This window comes from Salminus brasiliensis, chromosome 18 (genome assembly GCF_030463535.1).
Source record: "Salminus brasiliensis chromosome 18, fSalBra1.hap2, whole genome shotgun sequence".
In the NCBI taxonomy this organism is placed as follows: Eukaryota; Metazoa; Chordata; class Actinopteri; order Characiformes; family Bryconidae; genus Salminus; species Salminus brasiliensis.
In genome coordinates this window covers 29327898-29346803 of record NC_132895.1, presented here as the reverse complement: position 1 = coordinate 29346803, position 18906 = coordinate 29327898, and the positions used below count along the sequence as shown (strand labels likewise).

General features: G+C 42.9%; 1 protein-coding gene across 1 annotated transcript in view; it reads right to left on the bottom strand.

Moving 5' to 3' along the window:
* LOC140539270 (E3 ubiquitin-protein ligase UHRF2-like) overlaps window positions 1–18362 on the bottom strand; it is a 61946-nt gene extending 43584 nt beyond the window's left edge. Inside the window, exon 1 of the mRNA XM_072661939.1 lies at window positions 18023–18362. Coding sequence (XP_072518040.1) covers window positions 18023–18322 — 300 coding nt within the window. The 5' untranslated portion in view covers window positions 18323–18362. The remainder of the gene's footprint in view (window positions 1–18022) is intronic.
* Window positions 18363–18906: the final 544 nt, after the last annotated feature.

Genomic DNA, 18906 nt, shown 5'->3' with positions numbered 1-18906 from the left:
CGTTAGGTATGCGTAACGAACACAGAGACTTAACGTTAGGTAAGCATAATGAAAACAGATGCTAAGGTCAGGTAAGTGTAGGAAACACAAAGACGCTAACATTAGGACAGTGTAGCGAACACAGAGATGCTAACGTTAGGTAAGTGTAGCGAACACAGAGATGCTAACGTTAGGTAAGTGTAGCGAACACAGAGATGCTAACGTTAGGTAAGTGTAGCGAACACAAACGCTAACATTAGGTAAGTGTAGCGAACACAGAGACTTAACGTTAGGTATGCGTAACAAACACAGAGACGCTAACATTAGGTAGGTTTAGTGAACACAGACATAGTGTTAGGGTAGTGTAGCGAACACAGAGATGCTAATGTTAGGTAAGTGTAGCGAACACAGAGATGCTAACGTTAGGTAAGTGTAGCAAACACCGACATGCTAACGTTAGGTAAGTGTAGCGAACACAGAAATGCTAATGTTAAGTAAGCGTAGCAAACACAAAGATGCTAAGGTTAGGTAATTGTAGTAAATACAGAGACGCTAACATTAGGACTTGGTAGCGAACACAGAGATGCTAACGTTAGGTACGTGTAAGTAACACAGAGACATAGTGTTAGGGCAGTGTAGTGAACACAGAGATGTTAATGTTAGGTAAGTGTAGCGAACACAGAGAAGCTAATGTTAGGTAGGTGTAGCGAACACAGAGACAGTCTTAGGGCAGTGTAGCAAACACAGAGATGCTAATGTTAGGGCAGTGTAGCGAACACAGAGATGCTAATGTTAGGTAAGCGTAGCGAACACAGAGGTGCTAACGTTAGGTGAATGTAGCGAACACAGAGACATAGTGTTAGGTAAGTGTAGCGAACACAGAGACATAGTGTTAGGTAAGTGTAGCGAACACAGAGATGTAACGTTAGGTAAGTGTAGCGAACACAGAGATGTAACGTTAGTTACAAACACAAAGATGATAATGTTAGGTGAGGGTAGCGAACATAGAGAAGGTAACATTAGATACGTTTAGAGAACACAGAAACTACAGAAATGTTAGGTAAGTGTAGCGAACACAGAGATGCTAAAGTTAGGTAGGTGTAGCAAACACAGAAATGCTAACATTAGGGCAGAGTAGCAAACAAAAAGATGCTAATTTTAGGTAAGCGTAGCTAACACAGGAACGCTAATGTTAGGGCAGTGTAGCGAACACAGAGATGCTAACGTTAGGGCAGAGTAGCGAACACAGAGATGCTAACTTTAGGTAAGCGTAGTGAACACAGGAATGCTAATGTTAGGGCAGTGTAGCGAACACAGAGATGCTAACATTAGGTACGTGTAGCGAACACAGAGACATAGTGTTAGGGCAGTGTAGCGAACACAGAGACCTAACATTATGTAAGTGTAGAAAACACGGACACCAAATTTTATGTAAGTGTAGAAACACAGAGACCGAACATTATGTAAGTGTAAAAACACAGAGACCTAACGTTATGTAAGTGTAGAAAACAGAGCCCTAACGTTATGTGAGTGTAGTGAACACAGAGATGCTAATGTTAGGTAAGTGTAGCAAACACAGACGTAACGTTAAGTAAGTGTAGCGAACACAGAGATGGTAGCATGAGCTAAATGTAGTGAACACAGACATAACGTTATGTAAATGTAGCAAACACAGATATGCTAATGTTAAGTAGGTGTAGTGAACACAGAGATGGTAATGTTAGGTAAATGTAGTGAACACAGACGTAACCTTATGTAAGTGTAGCGAACACAGAGATGCTAATGTTAAATTAAATGTAGCGAACACAGACATAACGTTAGGTGAGTGTAGCGAACACAGCGATGCTAATGTTAAGTAAGTGTAGCGAACACAGAGATGCTAATGTTAAGTAAATGTAGCGAACACAGATATGCTAATGTTAAGTAAATGTAGCGACACAGAGATGCTAATGTTAAGTGTAGCGAACACAAATATGCTAATGTTAAGTAAATGTAGCGAACACAGGGATGCTAATGTTAAGTAAGTGTAGTGAACACAGAGATGGTAATGTTAGGTAAATGTAGTGAACACAGACGTAACCTTATGTAAGTGTAGCGAACACAGAGATGCTAATGTTAGGTAAATGTAGCGAACACAGACGTAACGTTAGGTAAGTGTAGCGAACACAGCGATGCTAATGTTAGGTAAGTGTAGCAAACACAGAGATGCTAATGTTAAGTAAATGTAGCGAACACAAAGATGCTAATGTTAAGTAAATGTAGCGAACACAGAGATGCTAATGTTAAGTAAGTGTAGTGAACACAGAGATGGTAATGTTAGGTAAATGTAGTGAACACAGACGTAACCTTATGTAAGTGTAGGGAACACAGAGATGCTAATGTTAGGTAAATGTAGCGAACACAGACGTAACGTTAGGTAAGTGTAGCGAACACAGCGATGCTAATGTTAAGTAAATGTAGCGAACACAGGGATGCTAATGTTAAGTAAGTGTAGTGAACACAGATATGCTAATGTTAAGTAAATGTAGCGAACACAGCGATGCTGATGTTAAGTAAGTGTAGCGAACACAAATATGCTAATGTTAAGTAAATGTAGCGAACACAGGGATGCTAATGTTAAGTAAGTGTAGTGAACACAGAGATGGTAATGTTAGGTAAATGTAGTGAACACAGACGTAACCTTATGTAAGTGTAGCGAACACAGAGATGCTAATGTTAGGTAAATGTAGCGAACACAGACGTAACGTTAGGTAAGTGTAGCGAACACAGCAATGCTAATGTTAAGTAAATGTAGCGACACAGAGATGCTAATGTTAAGTAAGTGTAGCGAACACAAATATGCTAATGTTAAGTAAATGTAGCGAACACAGGGATGCTAATGTTAAGTAAGTGTAGTGAACACAGAGATGGTAATGTTAGGTAAATGTAGTGAACACAGACGTAACCTTATGTAAGTGTAGCGAACACAGAGATGCTAATGTTAGGTAAATGTCGTGAACACAGACGTAACCTTATGTAAGTGTAGCGAACACAGAGATGCTAATGTTAGGTAAATGTAGTGAACACAGACGTAACGTTAGGTAAGTGTAGCGAACACAGCGATGCTAATGTTAGGTAAGTGTAGCGAACACAAATATGCTAATGTTAAGTAAATGTAGCGAACACAGGGATGCTAATGTTAAGTAAGTGTAGTGAACACAGAGATGGTAATGTTAGGTAAATGTAGTGAACACAGATGTAACCTTATGTAAGTGTAGCGAACACAGAGATGCTAATGTTAGGTAAATGTAGCGAACACAGACGTAACGTTAGGTAAGTGTAGCGAACACAGCGATGCTAATGTTAAGTAAATGCAGCGACACAGAGATGCTAATGTTAAGTAAGTGTAGCGAACACAAATATGCTAATGTTAAGTAAATGTAGCGAACACAGGGATGCTAATGTTAAGTAAGTGTAGTGAACACAAATATGCTAATGTTAGGTAAATGTCGTGAACACAGACGTAACCTTATGTAAGTGTAGCGAACACAGAGATGCTAATGTTAGGTAAATGTAGTGAACACAGACGTAACGTTAGGTAAGTGTAGCGAACACAGCGATGCTAATGTTAAGTAAATGTAGCGACACAGAGATGCTAATGTTAAGTAAGTGTAGCGAACACAAATATGCTAATTTTAAGTAAATGTAGCGAACACAGGGATGCTAATGTTAAGTAAGTGTAGTGAACACAGAGATGGTAATGTTAGGTAAATGTAGTGAACACAGACGTAACCTTATGTAAGTGTAGCGAACACAGAGATGCTAATGTTAGGTAAATGTAGTGAACACAGACGTAACCTTATGTAAGTGTAGCGAACACAGCGATGCTAATGTTAAGTAAATGTAGCGAACATAAAGATGCTAATGTTAAGTAAATGTAGCGAACACAGAGATGCTAATGTTAAGTAAATATAGCGAACACAGAGATGCTAATGTTAAGTGTAGCGAACACAAATATGCTAATGTTAAGTAAATGTAGCGAACACAGGGATGCTAATGTTAAGTAAGTGTAGTGAACACAGAGATGGTAATGTTAGGTAAATGTAGTGAACACAGACGTAACCTTATGTAAGTGTAGCGAACACAGAGATGGTAATGTTAGGTAAATGTAGCGAACACAGACGTAACGTTAGGTAAGTGTAGCGAACACAGCGATGCTAATGTTAGGTAAGTGTAGCAAACACAGAGATGCTAATGTTAAGTAAATGTAGCGAACACAAAGATGCTAATGTTAAGTAAATGTAGCGAACACAGAGATGCTAATGTTAAGTAAGTGTAGTGAACACAGAGATGGTAATGTTAGGTAAATGTAGTGAACACAGACGTAACCTTATGTAAGTGTAGCGAACACAGAGATGCTAATGTTAGATAAATGTAGCGAACACAGACGTAACGTTAGGTAAGTGTAGCGAACACAGCGATGCTAATGTTAAGTAAATGTAGCGACACAGAGATGCTAATGTTAAGTAAGTGTAGCGAACACAAATATGCTAATTTTAAGTAAATGTAGCGAACACAGGGATGCTAATGTTAAGTAAGTGTAGTGAACACAGAGATGGTAATGTTAGGTAAATGTAGTGAACACAGACGTAACCTTATGTAAGTGTAACGAACACAGAGATGCTAATGTTAGGTAAATGTAGCGAACACAGACGTAACGTTAGGTAAGTGTAGCGAACACAGCGATGCTAATGTTAAGTAAGTGTAGCGAACACAGAGATGCTAATGTTAAGTAAATGTAGCGAACACAGGGATGCTAATGTTAAGTAAATGTAACGAACACAGATATGCTAATGTTAAGTAAGTGTAGTGAACACAGAGATGGTAATGTTAGGTAAATGTAGTGAACACAGACGTAACCTTATGTAAGTGTAGCGAACACAGCGATGCTAATGTTAAGTAAATGTAGCGAACACAAAGATGCTAATGTTAAGTAAATGTAGCGAACACAAAGATGCTAATGTTAAGTAAATGTAGCGAACACAAAGATGCTAATGTTAAGTAAATGTAGTGAACACAGAGATGCTAATGTTAAGTAAATGTAGCGAACACAGAGATGCTAATGTTAAGTAAATGTAGCGACACAGAGATGGTAACATGAGCTAAATGTAGTGAACACAGACGTAACGTTGTATAAATGTAGCGAACACAGACATGCTAACTAGCGTGTGCAGCTGTGTGCAGTGTTGCTAATTAGATGGCTTGAAGTACAGGCTAATGCGTAGCTTGGCGATTAGTTAGCTATGTCAGTTTCTGTGGCCTAGCAGTGTCAGCTAACAGGTTTGTTTTGCTAAATGTTAGCTAGCTCATCTGTGCTGATATCCCGGAGTCATACAGTGTCAGAAACCCCAGAGGCAGCTCTGTCAGGGATCTGACACAATGAGGCTGCCATTTAGCACCAAGCTAACTGACGCCGTGTACACCTCCATTACCTGCTCGCCACATTAGCCATCACATTAGTCAGACTGCAGACATGCCCTGGCTGCACCTGAGGGGGTGAAGTGGGGGAACGTGATGTTTTTGTGTGGGATTGTGTCGCTTTATTCGGCTAAATCTTTGATTGAACAAACGTGGAGAGTGTCCCGTGCCGGACGGTCAGCCGAGTGGGAGATTTTACTCGGTGTAAAGCGGATCCGCTGAGAGGATTTGACTTCCGCACTGCGCTCTCCTTCACAGCCCCGTCTGAAGACCCGCCATTTTAAAAAGAGCGCATGGCGCGGCACCCTGCCCTCAGCTCCCCACCAATGCACACACACACACACACACACACACACACACAGGAGCACATTTTTAAAGGGATATTTAAGAATAACAGACCATAATAATCAGCAAATAAATCGTCCTCGTTTACTCACGACTCACGTAAGTGTAAATCAAAAATGTGATTGATGGGCTATAGATGACAGGGTTGTGGGTTCGAGTACTGCCCACTTTGATCCCTAGCGTGGATGGGCTAAGGTGGAGGGCCCATTCCATCTGTGGCCAACACAAATGGTTAATATGGGATGTCTTGCCTTGTCCTATTTGCATTGCCGATCAGTCTGTTGGGCCTTCAGTTCTGCCAGTAGTGTCCCAACCAATGGGAGAGCTTGTTCAGCTGTATCTACCCGGATACCACAGATACCAACAATCCTGATTGGACAATTTTCTGCTCAGCACTGGAATAATTTCCCAAAGGAAACGTAGGACAGGCAGCGTGGTCATTACTGTTGTTGCTAGGTGGTTTCCATGGTATTCCAGGTGATTTCTATGGCGCTGTTAGATGTTTGCTGAGAAGGTGCTGCTATGTGGTTGCTATGGTATTTCCAAAGATTGCCATGCTGTTGCTCAGGGGTTACTAGACAGTTGCTATGGTGTACTAGGTAATTACTAAAGTACTAAGGTGTGCTAAAGGTGGTTGCTCAGGTGTTACTCTGAAACCGTACATCCAATCAAAAAGCTGTATACAAGGATAAGGACCCCAACCTACTCGGAAGGCAAAAGCCGGGGTCACAGAGGGTCTTGGAAAGGCTAGGGGGCTTCACCGTTTGCCAGGGAGTCGCTGGTCACTGTGCCAGCATCCGAGGCAGATAAAAAGCCCTGGGCCTCTCTGACCCTCTCTCCCTCTCTGTCTGTGACTCTGGTGCTCTCCAACAGGACCAGCTCTTCCAGACGGGCCTGCAGCCAGAGCAGCGGAGTGTGTGCGCATGCATGGCAGTAGACAAAACCCTTTACACACTCTTCCACACACACACACACACACACACACACACAATTCAGCTATCGTTACATGCCCCCAACGGCATGTCCTACTGCTGCATTACCCACAGTACTACACTATACTATATTAATCAGCAACACCCCTTCTAATGAATGCATCCAGCCATTGCTGACACAGATGTGCAAATGTACACACACACACACACACACAGCCCGTCTAGTGCCCGTAGAGAAGTACTGCCAATAGAATAGGACTCTCTGCAGGAGCAGAAAAACATGAACGTAATGACACCATGCTGCCTAATGTCCTTGATTGGGCGTCCCAATACTTTTGTCCGTATGATGTATTTTATATAGGAACATGTAACATCTTAAGATAAGATAAGATAATCCTTTATTAGTCCCACAGTGGGGAAATTCTCAGTATCACAGCAGAAAGGGATAAATAAATAATTTACACTATATACACAATATAAATAAGAATAATAAAAAAAGCAATAGCAATATTATTTACAGGTTATTGCAAATGACTCTTAATTGCACATGTGGTGTGTGTGGGGGGGGGGGGGGGGAGGGGGGATTGCACATAGTATTAATACCATAAATTTGAACAGGATGTGTCGGGTACTGTTGGGTACTAAGAACTGATATGCAAATGAGCTATGTTCTGATTGGCTGTTCTGTATTGTGCCTCATTCAAAATGCAGTCCAAGGCTAAAATCATTGAATCTTCATCCTGAGTGGGCGGGGCTAAACATGTTTATATGCATATGTGAGTGACATCACAAAAACGTATTGCATGAGCACTTTAAGATTAATTAATAAAAAATATATATTTATTTATATATATATATATATATATATATATATATATATACACTCTACAGAGGATCCTCCGGCTTTTGAGCAAACGACACGTTAGTCTAAACACAGCGATGGCCAAAGCACATACTTTCAAAAAATGGCCAATCACAGGAGGGCAGAGGGGCAGTGGGCCAATGAGAAGGCAGGACAGAAACGGCCGAGCGAGTGGAGAAAGGGCCCTGTCGCCAGGGCGAGAAGTTTATGAGTGAGACGCTACCGTGTTAACCTTTTAGAGACAGAGAGAGAGAGAGAGAGAGAGAGAGAGAGAGAGGGAGGGCGAGAGAGATAAACAGTGAATGAATAAATAAATAAAGTGAATTGAGGGATTTCTGTTCAGCTGCTTCCGGCTGGACGCTCTGAACACAGGCTCTGATCCAGAACCAGCCATGAAGGGTCGAGATCGAGGGCCATGAGGAAGCGCTGGGGAGTGTGTGTGTGTGTGTGTGTGTGTGTGTGTGTGCGAGAGTGTGCGTGTGACGCAAATGTGTTTATGAGGCCAGGACACACACCGAGGGTTAGACGACGTATTCATGGAGCTGGGGGAAAGGGAAGGAAAACCACCGACTGAGTGAGAGAGAGAGGGAGTGAGAGAGAGTGAGAGAGAGAGAGAGAGAGAGAGAGCGCAGCACTATCACACAGCACTATCCACGATCTTCGGCTGGATTTCAGCTGAAATTCATATTCAACAGAAAACAAGAAAACATAGAAAACTCCCAAACTACCGCAGTTCATTCACCCCCAACACCACAACCCGTGAGGCTCATCAGCCACATGACGCGCTTCTGGTGTGAAGTTTAGCACAGGAGCTGCGGGGCTACAGTAGCTAACGAGCAATGGCTGCTTATTCCTCACAGATTAGCATGGTGCTAACTGCCTGCAGCTGGGGGGGGATTCAGTTTTACAAATCTCTAAATAATTCACTCCTCTTCACGCTCGGGTTACGGTGTGTGTACGCATGTGTGTGTGTGTGTGTGTGTGTGTGTGTGTGTGTGTGTGTGTGAGGGCGGCCGACACAATGCCAGAGCAGCCGTCCAAGATGGCCGTCATCTTGTTACAAAACAATCAACCGTCTCGGCTCAGTTTTACTCGAATATATACAAACAAACTGTATCTGTCGTAGTTACTGTTATTATCATCACTGTTATTGTCACTACTGTTGCTGTTGTCTTTAGTGTTATTGATGTTATTGTTATTATTGTCACTGTTGTCGTTACTATTATTGATGTTATTGTTATTATTGTCACTGTTGCCGTTACTATTATTGATGTTATTGTTATTATTGTCGCTGTTGTCGTTACTATTATTGATGTTATTGTTATTATTGTCACTGTTGTTGTTATTATTGTTATTGCCACTGCTGTAGGTACTGTTATTGATGTTATTGTCGCTGTTGTCATTAGTATTATTGGTGTTATTGTTATTATTGTTGCTGTTGTCATTACTATTACTGATGTTATTTTTTATTATTGTCACTGTTGTTACTATTACTGATGTTATTTTTTATTATTGTCACTGTTGTTACTATTATTGATATTATTTTTTATTATTGTCACTGTTGTTACTATTATTGATATATTTTTTATTATTGTCACTGTTGTTGTTACTATTATTTATGTTATTGTCGCTGTTGTAGGTACAATTATTGATGTTATTGTTATTATTGTCGCTGTTGTCATTACTATTATTGATGTTATTGTTATTATTGTCACTGTTGTCATTATTATTGATGTCATTGTTATTATTGTCGCTGTTGTTGTTACTATTATTTATGTTATTGTTATTGTCATTGTTCTTATGATATTAATAATGGTTGCTGTTATTTTTATTATTGCCACTGTTGCTGTTTTTGTTATAATTGTCATTGTTATTATTGTTGTATTACTGTTCTTGCTATTATCAACGCTGTTGTTATGATTGCATTATTGTTGCTGTAATTATTGTTATAATTGTTGTTATGTTGGTTATTATGTTATTAGTATTATGTCTTATGTAAGTCATCATTGTCACTGTTGTTGTATTTGTTATTATTGACATTGTTATAATTGTTTTTATTGTCACTGTTATTTATTGTCACTGTCATTGCTGCTGTGGTTATTATTGTTTTTGTCACAGGTGCTATTGTGATTTGTTTCATTGTTGTCACTGTTGTCAATATTGTTATTATTGTCACTGTTGTCATAAATGTTGCCCCTGTTTTTATTATTGTTGCTGTTATTATTGTCGCTGCTATTATTCTTGCTAATGTTATTGTTATGATTGTTATCATTATTACTGTCAATTATTACTGTCACTGCCATCTATTGTTATTGTTATTTTATTGACACTGTTGTCATTGTAATTATTACTAGCACTGCCACTGGTGTTATTGTTCCTGTGTGATTATTTGTGTTATTAGTGTTATTGTCGTTGTTATTATTGCTATTATTGTCACTGTCATTGTGACTGTTGCTATTATTATCTTTGTTTTTGTTGGTAGTATTGTTATTGTTGTTACCGTTATTGTTGTTATTACTATTGTTATTATTCACCTTTTTTCTTATTGTTATATGTTACGTTACACTACTATTCTAAACGTAAATTCCTAGTCTGCCGAACATGCAACAGACTACGAACACGCACACACACACATCGGTGTTTCGAGGGGCGTTTGCTGAAGCAATTAACTGCCTCGGAGTCGCTTCCTGACAGCCAGCCGTGTGTGTGCGTGCATGTGTGTGTGTGTGTGTGTGTGTACTACCGCAGATTGTTTGGTTTAACAGTCACTGTAATTCTGGCTTTCTGCTCCATCCCAATCCATCACACACATACACACACACATACATACACACACACATACATACACACACACATACATACACACACACACGGCAAGACTGCAAATGCAGACGGTGACGTTTGCGCAGACAGAGCACGGAGCACCGATGAAGATGCTGCGACTGTCTTTAGCTACATGACGAATCATATTTCTACCCTTTCCTAACAACTATAAACATATAACATATAAAACCAGCACCAAGTAACCAGAATGTCAGCCAATCAGCACTCAGTACTAGAACGCTAATCAGCACTCGGCACTAGAATACCAGCAAATCAGCACTCAATATCTAGAATACCAGCCAGTCAACACTCAGTACTTGACTGCTAGCTATGTAGCACTCTGTACTAGAATGCCAGCCAATCAGCACATAGTAGATAAATGGCAGCCAATCAACACACAATAATAGAAAGCTAGCTAATCAGCACTCTGTACTAAAATGCCAGCCAACTCAGTGGCCAGAATGCCAACCAATAAGCACTCAGTAGCAAAATGCTAGCCAATTAGCACTGATTACCCAGAATGCTAGCCAATCAGCACTCAGTAATATAATGCCAGCCACTCAGTACTGATTGGCCAGAATGTAGGCCAATCAGAACTCAGTACGTAGTAGCAGAATGGCAGCCAATCAGCACAAAAAAAAGAATGCCAGCAAATCAGCACTCAGTACTAGAACGCCAGCCAATCAGCACTCAGTATCTGAATGCTAACTAATTGGCACTCTGTACTAGAATGCCAGCCAATCAGCACTCAATCGCCAGAATAACAGCCAATCAGCACTTAGTCCTTGAGCATTAGCTATTTAGCACTCTGTACTAGAACGCCAGCTAATGGGGACATACTAGCAGAACGGCAGCCAATAAAATACACAATAACAGAATGCTAACTAATCAGCATGATGTACTAGAACGCCAGCCAATCAGTACTCAGTGGCCAGAATTCCAGCCAATCAGCACTCAGTACTAAAATGCTAGTCAATCAGCATCGATTAGCCAGGATGCTAGCCAATCACAACTCACTACTGGAATGGCAGCCAATCAGCATATAGTAGCAGAATGACAGCTAATTAGCACCCAATAATATAATGCTAGCTAATCAATACCTAGCAGAATGGCAACCAATCAGCACTCTATAGTGGAATGCTAGTTAAACAGCACTCAGTACTAAAATACCAGCCAATCAGCACTGATTAGCCAGAATGCTAGCCAATCGGCACTCAGTACTAGGGATTTAGACGCTCCAGGAGCAAAAGTTTTGGGATAATTTTGGGAAAAGTGCAAAGTGCTTCATCTTCCCCACCCCCACTCAAACGCCCGCTCCTAAAAGGCCCTTCAGCAGTGAGGATTCGCTGAATTATGAATGACTCAAAACGCTGCTGGTCAATATGAGTCGGCTAGGTGGACGAAGCCCGCCGGTTCTGATTGAGAAAAGCAGAGCGGCTAAACGTCCTTTCACACATGCTCTTTTATGCACTCACCTAAAGCTCATTAAACTGGCTCGCGTTCACACTGAACCCCAAAAGCTTAAGCAGCAGGAGAGCCGGTACAGTTCCCGGGAGATTAGCGGGAGGCTAATGTGTAAACAGATGCCGAAACGTTTGAAGAAAAAACACTGAGGTCTTTAATTTCGTGTTGGAAGTGAATTCTACGACGAAAACTGTGGCTAACACTAGAAAACAGAGGCTAATCTACAATAACATTTTCAATTCATGTCAACACATGACTTCTAGTACTACATTAGCCTTGTAGCAGCAGCGCTAAAGAATAGACAGCAATTAGATAGCTAAAATAGCACAGGCTTACGTTAGCTAACGTTAAATTCAGCCTAACACAGGCTAACTTCAAGTAACATGTTAAATTCAGCCTAACAGGTTCACTATAGCTAACATGTATATTTCAGGCTAACACAGGCTAACTTTAGCTAACATGTTTAATTCAGCCTAACACAGGCTAACTTCAAGTAACATGTTAAATTCAGTTTAACACAGGCTAACGTTAGCTAACATGTTTAATTCAGGCTAACACAGGCTAACTTTAGCTAACATGTTTCATTCAGGCTAACTTTAGCTAACATGCGTATGTCAGGCTAACACAGGCTAACTTTAGCTAACATGTTTCATTCAGGCTAACTTTAGCTAACATGCGTATGTCAGGCTAACACGGGCTAACTTTAGCTAACATGTTTCATTCAGGCTAACTTTAGCTAACATGTTTAATTCAGGCTAACACGGGCTAACTTTAGCTAACATGTTTCATTCAGGCTAACTTTAGCTAACATGCGTATGTCAGGCTAACACAGGCTAACTTTAGCTAACATGTTTCATTCAGGCTAACTTTAGCTAACATGTTTAATTCAGGCTAACACGGGCTAACTTTAGCTAACATGCGTATGTCAGGCTAACATGGGCTAACTTTAGCTAACATGTTTCATTCAGGCTAACTTTAGCTAACATGTTTCATTCAGGCTAACACGGGCTAACTTTAGCTAACATGTTTCATTCAGGCTAACTTTAGCTAACATGTTTCATTCAGGCTAACTTTAGCTAACATGCGTATGTCAGGCTAACACAGGCTAACTTTAGCTAACATGTTTCATTCAGGCTAACTTTAGCTAACATGTTTAATTCAGGCTAACACGGGCTAACTTTAGCTAACATGTTTCATTCAGGCTAACTTTAGCTAACATGTTTCATTCAGGCTAACTTTAGCTAACATGTTTCATTCAGGCTAACTTTAGCTAACATGTTTCATTCAGGCTAACTTTAGCTAACATGTTTCATTCAGGCTAACTTTAGCTAACATGCGTATGTCAGGCTAACACAGGCTCACCTGTTGAATTCAGAATAATGCAGGCTAACAGTGTGATGTAATAAAGCTGGGCTTCTGTTACAGTTATTACCATGTTATTAATATTAAACCTATAATTACCACACTGTTACACAGCAGCACACCACACTATACTACTACACACTCACTCACTCACACACACACACACACACACACACACACACTGTTTCTCTCTCAATCATTTTCTCATTTCTCTAAATCTCTCTCTCCCCCTTGCATTCTCTCTTTTCCCTCGCCCAGTTCTCTCTCTGTCTCTTTCCCTCTGTTTCCCTCTCTCAGTTCTCCCTCTGTCTCTCTCTCTTCTCCCTCTGTTTCTCTCTCAGTTCTCCCTCTGTCTCTCTCTCTTCTCCCTCTGTTTCTCTCTCAGTTCTCCCTCTGTCTCTTTCTCTGTTCTCCTTGTCTCTCTCAGTTGTTCCTCTGTCTCTCACTGTGTCTCTCTCAGTTGTTCCTCTGTCTCTCACTGTGTCTCTCTCAGTTGTTCCTCTGTCTCTCCCTGTTTTCCCTGTGCCTCTCTCAGTTTTCTTCCTGTTCCCCCTCTGTCTCTCTCTCTCAGTTCTCCCTCTGTCTCACTCTCTTCTCCCTGTGTCTCTCTCAGTTGTTCCTCTGTCTCTTTTTCTGTTCTCCCTCTGTCTCTCTCTCTTTTCCCTGTTCTCCTTGTGTCTCTCTCTGTGTCTCTCTCAGTTGTTCCTTTGTCTCTCTTTCTGTTCTCCCTCTGTCTCTCTTTCTGTTCTCCCTCTGTCTCTTTCTCTTCTCCTTGTGTCTCTCTCAGTTGTTCCTCTGTCTCCCTCTGTTCTCCCTGTGTCTCTCTCAGTTGTTCCTCTGTCTCTCTCTCAGTTCTCCCTCTGTCTCTGTTCTCCCTGTGTCTCTCTCAGTTGTTCCTCTGTCTTTCCCTGTGTCTCTCTCAGTTGTTCATCTGTCTCTCTCCCAGTTCTCCCTCTGTCCCTCTCTCAGTTCTTCCTCTGTCTTTTTCCTAGTCCTCCATCTGTCTCTTTCTCAGTTCTCCCTCTGTCTCTGTTCACCCTCTGTCTTGCTCTCTGTTCTCCCTCTGCTTCTCTTCCTCTCTCTCTCTGTTCTCCCTCTGGCTCTTTTCCTCTCTTTCTCTGTTCTCTACCTGTCACTCTCTCTGTTCTTCCTCTGTCTCTATCTCTCTCTCTCTCTCTCTCTCAAAGTTCTCCCTCTGTCTCTCTCTTTCTCTCAGTTCTCCCTGTCTCTCCCTCAGTTCTCTCTCTGTTCACCCTCTGTCTCTCTCCCTCAGTTCTCTCTCTGTTCACCCTCTGTCTCTCTCTGTTCTCCCTCTGTCTCTCTCTCTCTGTTCCCCACCTGTCTCTCCCTCAGTTCTCCCTCTGTCTCTCTCTATTCTCCCTTTGTCTCTCTTTCTGTTCTCCCTCTGTCTCTCTGTTCCCCACCTATCTCACTCTCTGTTCTCCACCTGTCTCTCTCTTTCTCAGTTCTCCCTCTGTTCTCCACCTTCTCTCTCTCCGTTCTCCCTCTGTCTCTCTCTGTTCTCCCTCTGTTTCGCTCTTTGTTCTCCCTCTGTCTTTCTCTTTGTTCTCCCTCTGTCTTTCTCTCTCTCAGTTCTCCCTCTGTCTTTTTCTCTCTCAGTTCTCCCTCTGTCTTTCTCTTTGTTCTCCCTCTGTCTTTTTCTCTCTGTTCTCCCTCTGTCTTTCTCTTTGTTCTCCCTCTGTCTTTCTCTCAGTTCTCCCTCTGTCTTTTTCTCTCTCAGTTCTCCATCTGTCTTTCTCTTTGTTCTCCCTCTGTCTTTTTCTCTCTGTTCTCCCTCTGTCTTTCTCTTTGTTCTCCCTCTGTCTTTCTCTCTCTCAGTTCTCCCTCTGTCTTTTTCTCTCTGTTCTCCCTCTGTCTTTCTCTTTGTTCTCCCTCTGTCTTTCTCTCTCTCAGTTCTCCCTCTGTCTTTCTCTCTCAGTTCTCCCTCTGTCTTTCTCTTTGTTCTCCCTCTGTCTTTCTCTCTCTCAGTTCTCCCTCTGTCTCTCTCTCTCTCAGTTCTCCCTCTGTCTTTCTCTTTGTTCTCCCTCTGTCTTTCTCTCTCTTTCAGTTCTCCCTCTGTCTCTCTCTCTTTCAGTTCTCCCTCTGTCTTTCTCTCTCCCGGTTCTCCCTCTGTCTTTCTCTCTCTCAGTTCTCCCTCTGTCTCTCTCTCTCAGTTCTCCCTCTGTCTCTCTCTCCTCTCCACCTGTCTCCCTCTCTCTTCTCCCTCTGTCTCTCTCTCAGTTCTCCCTCTGTCTCTCTCTCAGTTCTCCCTCTCTCTCAGTTCTCCCCTGTCTCTCTCTCTCAGTTCTCCCCTGTCTCTCTCTCAGTTCTCCCTCTGTCTTTCTCTTTGTTCTCCCTCTGTCTTTCTCTCTTTCAGTTCTCCCTCTGTCTTTTTCTCTCTCAGTTCTCCCTGTCTTTCTCTTTGTTCTCCCTCTGTCTTTTTCTCTCTGTTCTCCCTCTGTCTTTCTCTTTGTTCTCCCTCTGTCTTTCTCTCTCTCAGTTCTCCCTCTGTCTTTTTCTCTCTCAGTTCTCCCTCTGTCTTTCTCTTTGTTCTCCCTCTGTCTTTCTCTCTCTCAGTTCTCCCTCTGTCTTTCTCTTTGTTCTCCCTCTGTCTTTCTCTCCCTCAGTTCTCCCTCTGTCTCTCTCTCTCTCAGTTCTCCCTCTGTCTTTCTCTTTGTTCTCCCTCTGTCTTTCTCTCTCTTTCAGTTCTCCCTCTGTCTTTCTCTCTCCCGGTTCTCCCTCTGTCTTTCTCTCTCTCAGTTCTCCCTCTGTCTCTCTCTCTCAGTTCTCCCTCTGTCTCTCTCTCCTCTCCACCTGTCTCCCTCTCTCTTCTCCCTCTGTCTCTCTCTCAGTTCTCCCTCTGTCTCTCTCTCAGTTCTCCCTCTGTCTCTCTCTCAGTTCTCCCTCTCTCTCAGTTCTCCCCTGTCTCTCTCTCTCAGTTCTCCCCTGTCTCTCTCTCTCAGTTCTCCCCTGTCTCTCTCTCAGTTCTCCCTCTGTCTCTCTCTCAGTTCTTCCTCTGTCTCTCTCTCAGTTCTCCCTCTCTCTCTCTCAGTTCTCCCTCTGTCTCTCTCTCAGTTCTCCCTCTCTCTCAGTTCTTCCTCTGTCTCTCTCTCAGTTCTCCCTCTGTCTCTCTCTCAGTTCTCCCTCTGTCTCTCTCTCAGTTCTTCCTCTGTCTCTCTCTCAGTTCTCCCTCTCTCTCTCTCAGTTCTCCCTCTGTCTCTCTCTCAGTTCTCCCTCTCTCTCAGTTCTTCCTCTGTCTCTCTCTCAGTTCTCCCTCTGTCTCTCTCTCAGTTCTCCCTCTGTCTCTCTCTCAGTTCTCCCTCTTTCTCTTTGTTTTCCCTCTGTCTCTCTCTCTCTCTCAGTTCTCCCTGTCTCTCTCTGTTCTCCACCTGTCTCTCTCTCAGTTCTTCCTCTGTCTTTCTCTTTGCTCTCCCTGTCTCTCTCTCTATCAGTTCTCCATCTCTCTCTCTCTCAGTTCTCCCTCTGTCTCTCTCTGTTCTCCCTCTCTCTCTCACTTCTCCCTCTCTCTCTCAGTTCTCCCTTTGTCTCTCTCAGTTCTCCCTCTGTCTCTCTCTCTTCTCCCTCTGTCTCTCTCTCTTCTCCCTCTCTCTCTCTCTCCCTCTTCTCCCTCTGTCTCTCTCTCTCTTCTCCCTGTCTCTCTCTCTCTTCTCCCTCTGTCTCTCTCTCTTCTCCCTCTCTCTCTCAGTTCTCCCTCTGTCTCTCTCAGTTCTCCCTCTCTCTCTCTCTTCTCCCTCTGTCTCTCTCTGTTCTCCCTCTCTCTCTCAGTTCTCCCTTTGTCTCTCTCAGTTCTCCCTCTGTCTCTCTCTCTTCTCCCTCTGTCTCTCTCTGTTCTCCCTCTGTCTCTCTCTCTCTTCTCCCTCTGTCTCTCTCTCTTTTTTAGAGCAGCACGTGCACTGGCGCGTCCTCACGCGACGTAAACAAACAGGCTGCAGGACGGTGATCGCGCGAGGCCAAAACAACAACAACCACCAGCACAACCACCAACAATCAGACGGTTCACCACGAGCTGCGATTCGCGGCTACTGTTTATTAACTGTGATGCAGAGATGGGGAGTCGGGGCAGCGTTGAAGCAACGTTGGGTCAACGTTACATTAACGTCACATTTACGCCAGGCAATGATCAAATTAGAGATTAACCGTCGGTGCATCGGACGTTAGATTAGATCAAAGGTAAATCAACGATGGGCTGATGTCGGCTTACGGACAAACGTTTGATTAACGTCAGGTGGACGTTTGCTTAACGCTTACAGAAGAGTTAGTAACGACAGATAGACGTTGCGCTGCCTGAGATTCGCAGCAGAGGCTGAATTCAAGGCTGCACTACCTCAACGCAAACGTAAACAACAGGTGAACGTTGTTTCAACGTCAGACTAACATTAGCCCCCATTGCTGTCACACGCATGGTGCAGGAAAGCAGCCCATGCGTTTTGCACCCACTGAAGCTTGCGGTGTGTGTGTGTGTGTGTGTGTGTGCGCGCGCGTATAAGAGTGTGTGTTTTTATCTTCGCATGGAAACAACGTGCACGTGAAGGCCATTTCAACCAGCGCGAGCCCAACGCAAAGCTTTTGTTGCGACAAAAAAACGAGAATTTGGGCCAAAAAACGCATAAAAACGAACATTTCTGGTGCAGTTCGAGTCCTTGCGCAAGTTCCCATCCAAACAGGAAGCTAGATTAATCCCAACACACACACACACACACACACACTGACACACATATAGCTACATGCACACGCGCGCGCGCATACACACACACACACACACACACACCCTGTTTACCTGCTTCCCCCTGTAAAACAGGCGCTGCTGCTCGGGGCTAACGTGGAAAATCTCCTGGATCTTCAGGCGCAGGGTCTCGATCTTGGTCAGCCGGGACAAATCCTCCACAGTTCGGGTCTCCTTCCCGTCTATGGTCCGGACCTGGATCCACATCGCTGGCTGTGCGTGCGTGCGTGGTGCCGTTTCTATTTTAGCACAAAATGTCCTTTTTTTAGGGGGATTTTGGGGGGGGAAAGAGGGGCAACTCGGACTCAAAGTGCTCACGGTGCCATGCGTACACACATACACACACATATACATACACACATATACACACACACTCACTTTCTCGCCGAGAGGAGGCGTTGTTTTTTAATCGCACCCGTTTTCCGGCACGTCCCGCCTCTTCCTGCGCTACGATTGGTCGCAAGGCGCTCCGTCCCTGAGGTGCTATTGGCTGGTGGGCGGGCTGCTCGCGAATGTAAAACTACGAGCCAATCGCAGCGCGCCCGCGCAGCCAATCGTAGCGCGGAAGGCGGCGGAAAACGGGTGGGAAATAAAAAACCCAACTCGTTTCAAAAGCAAATCTCGCGAAATTAAAGCTGAAATGTGCATTTAAAGACACAGGCAGCGTTTTTTGGGTTTCTAGCTTGGCCTGGATTGTCGTATGCAAAAGTTTGAGCACCTTAGGCCATATTAGGTGTTAATAAATAAAATAAATAGTAACTCCTATTAGAGCATTTTATCATGCATTTCTGTATTAGTCATTTGTAATTACACGTCTATTACTGTTATATAGCTTATTTACTGTTAAAGGGACACACTATCCAAAAAAAATAATAAATGTCATAAATAAATAAATAACATAACATAACATAACCATCTACCTCTACCGCCACTGTTCC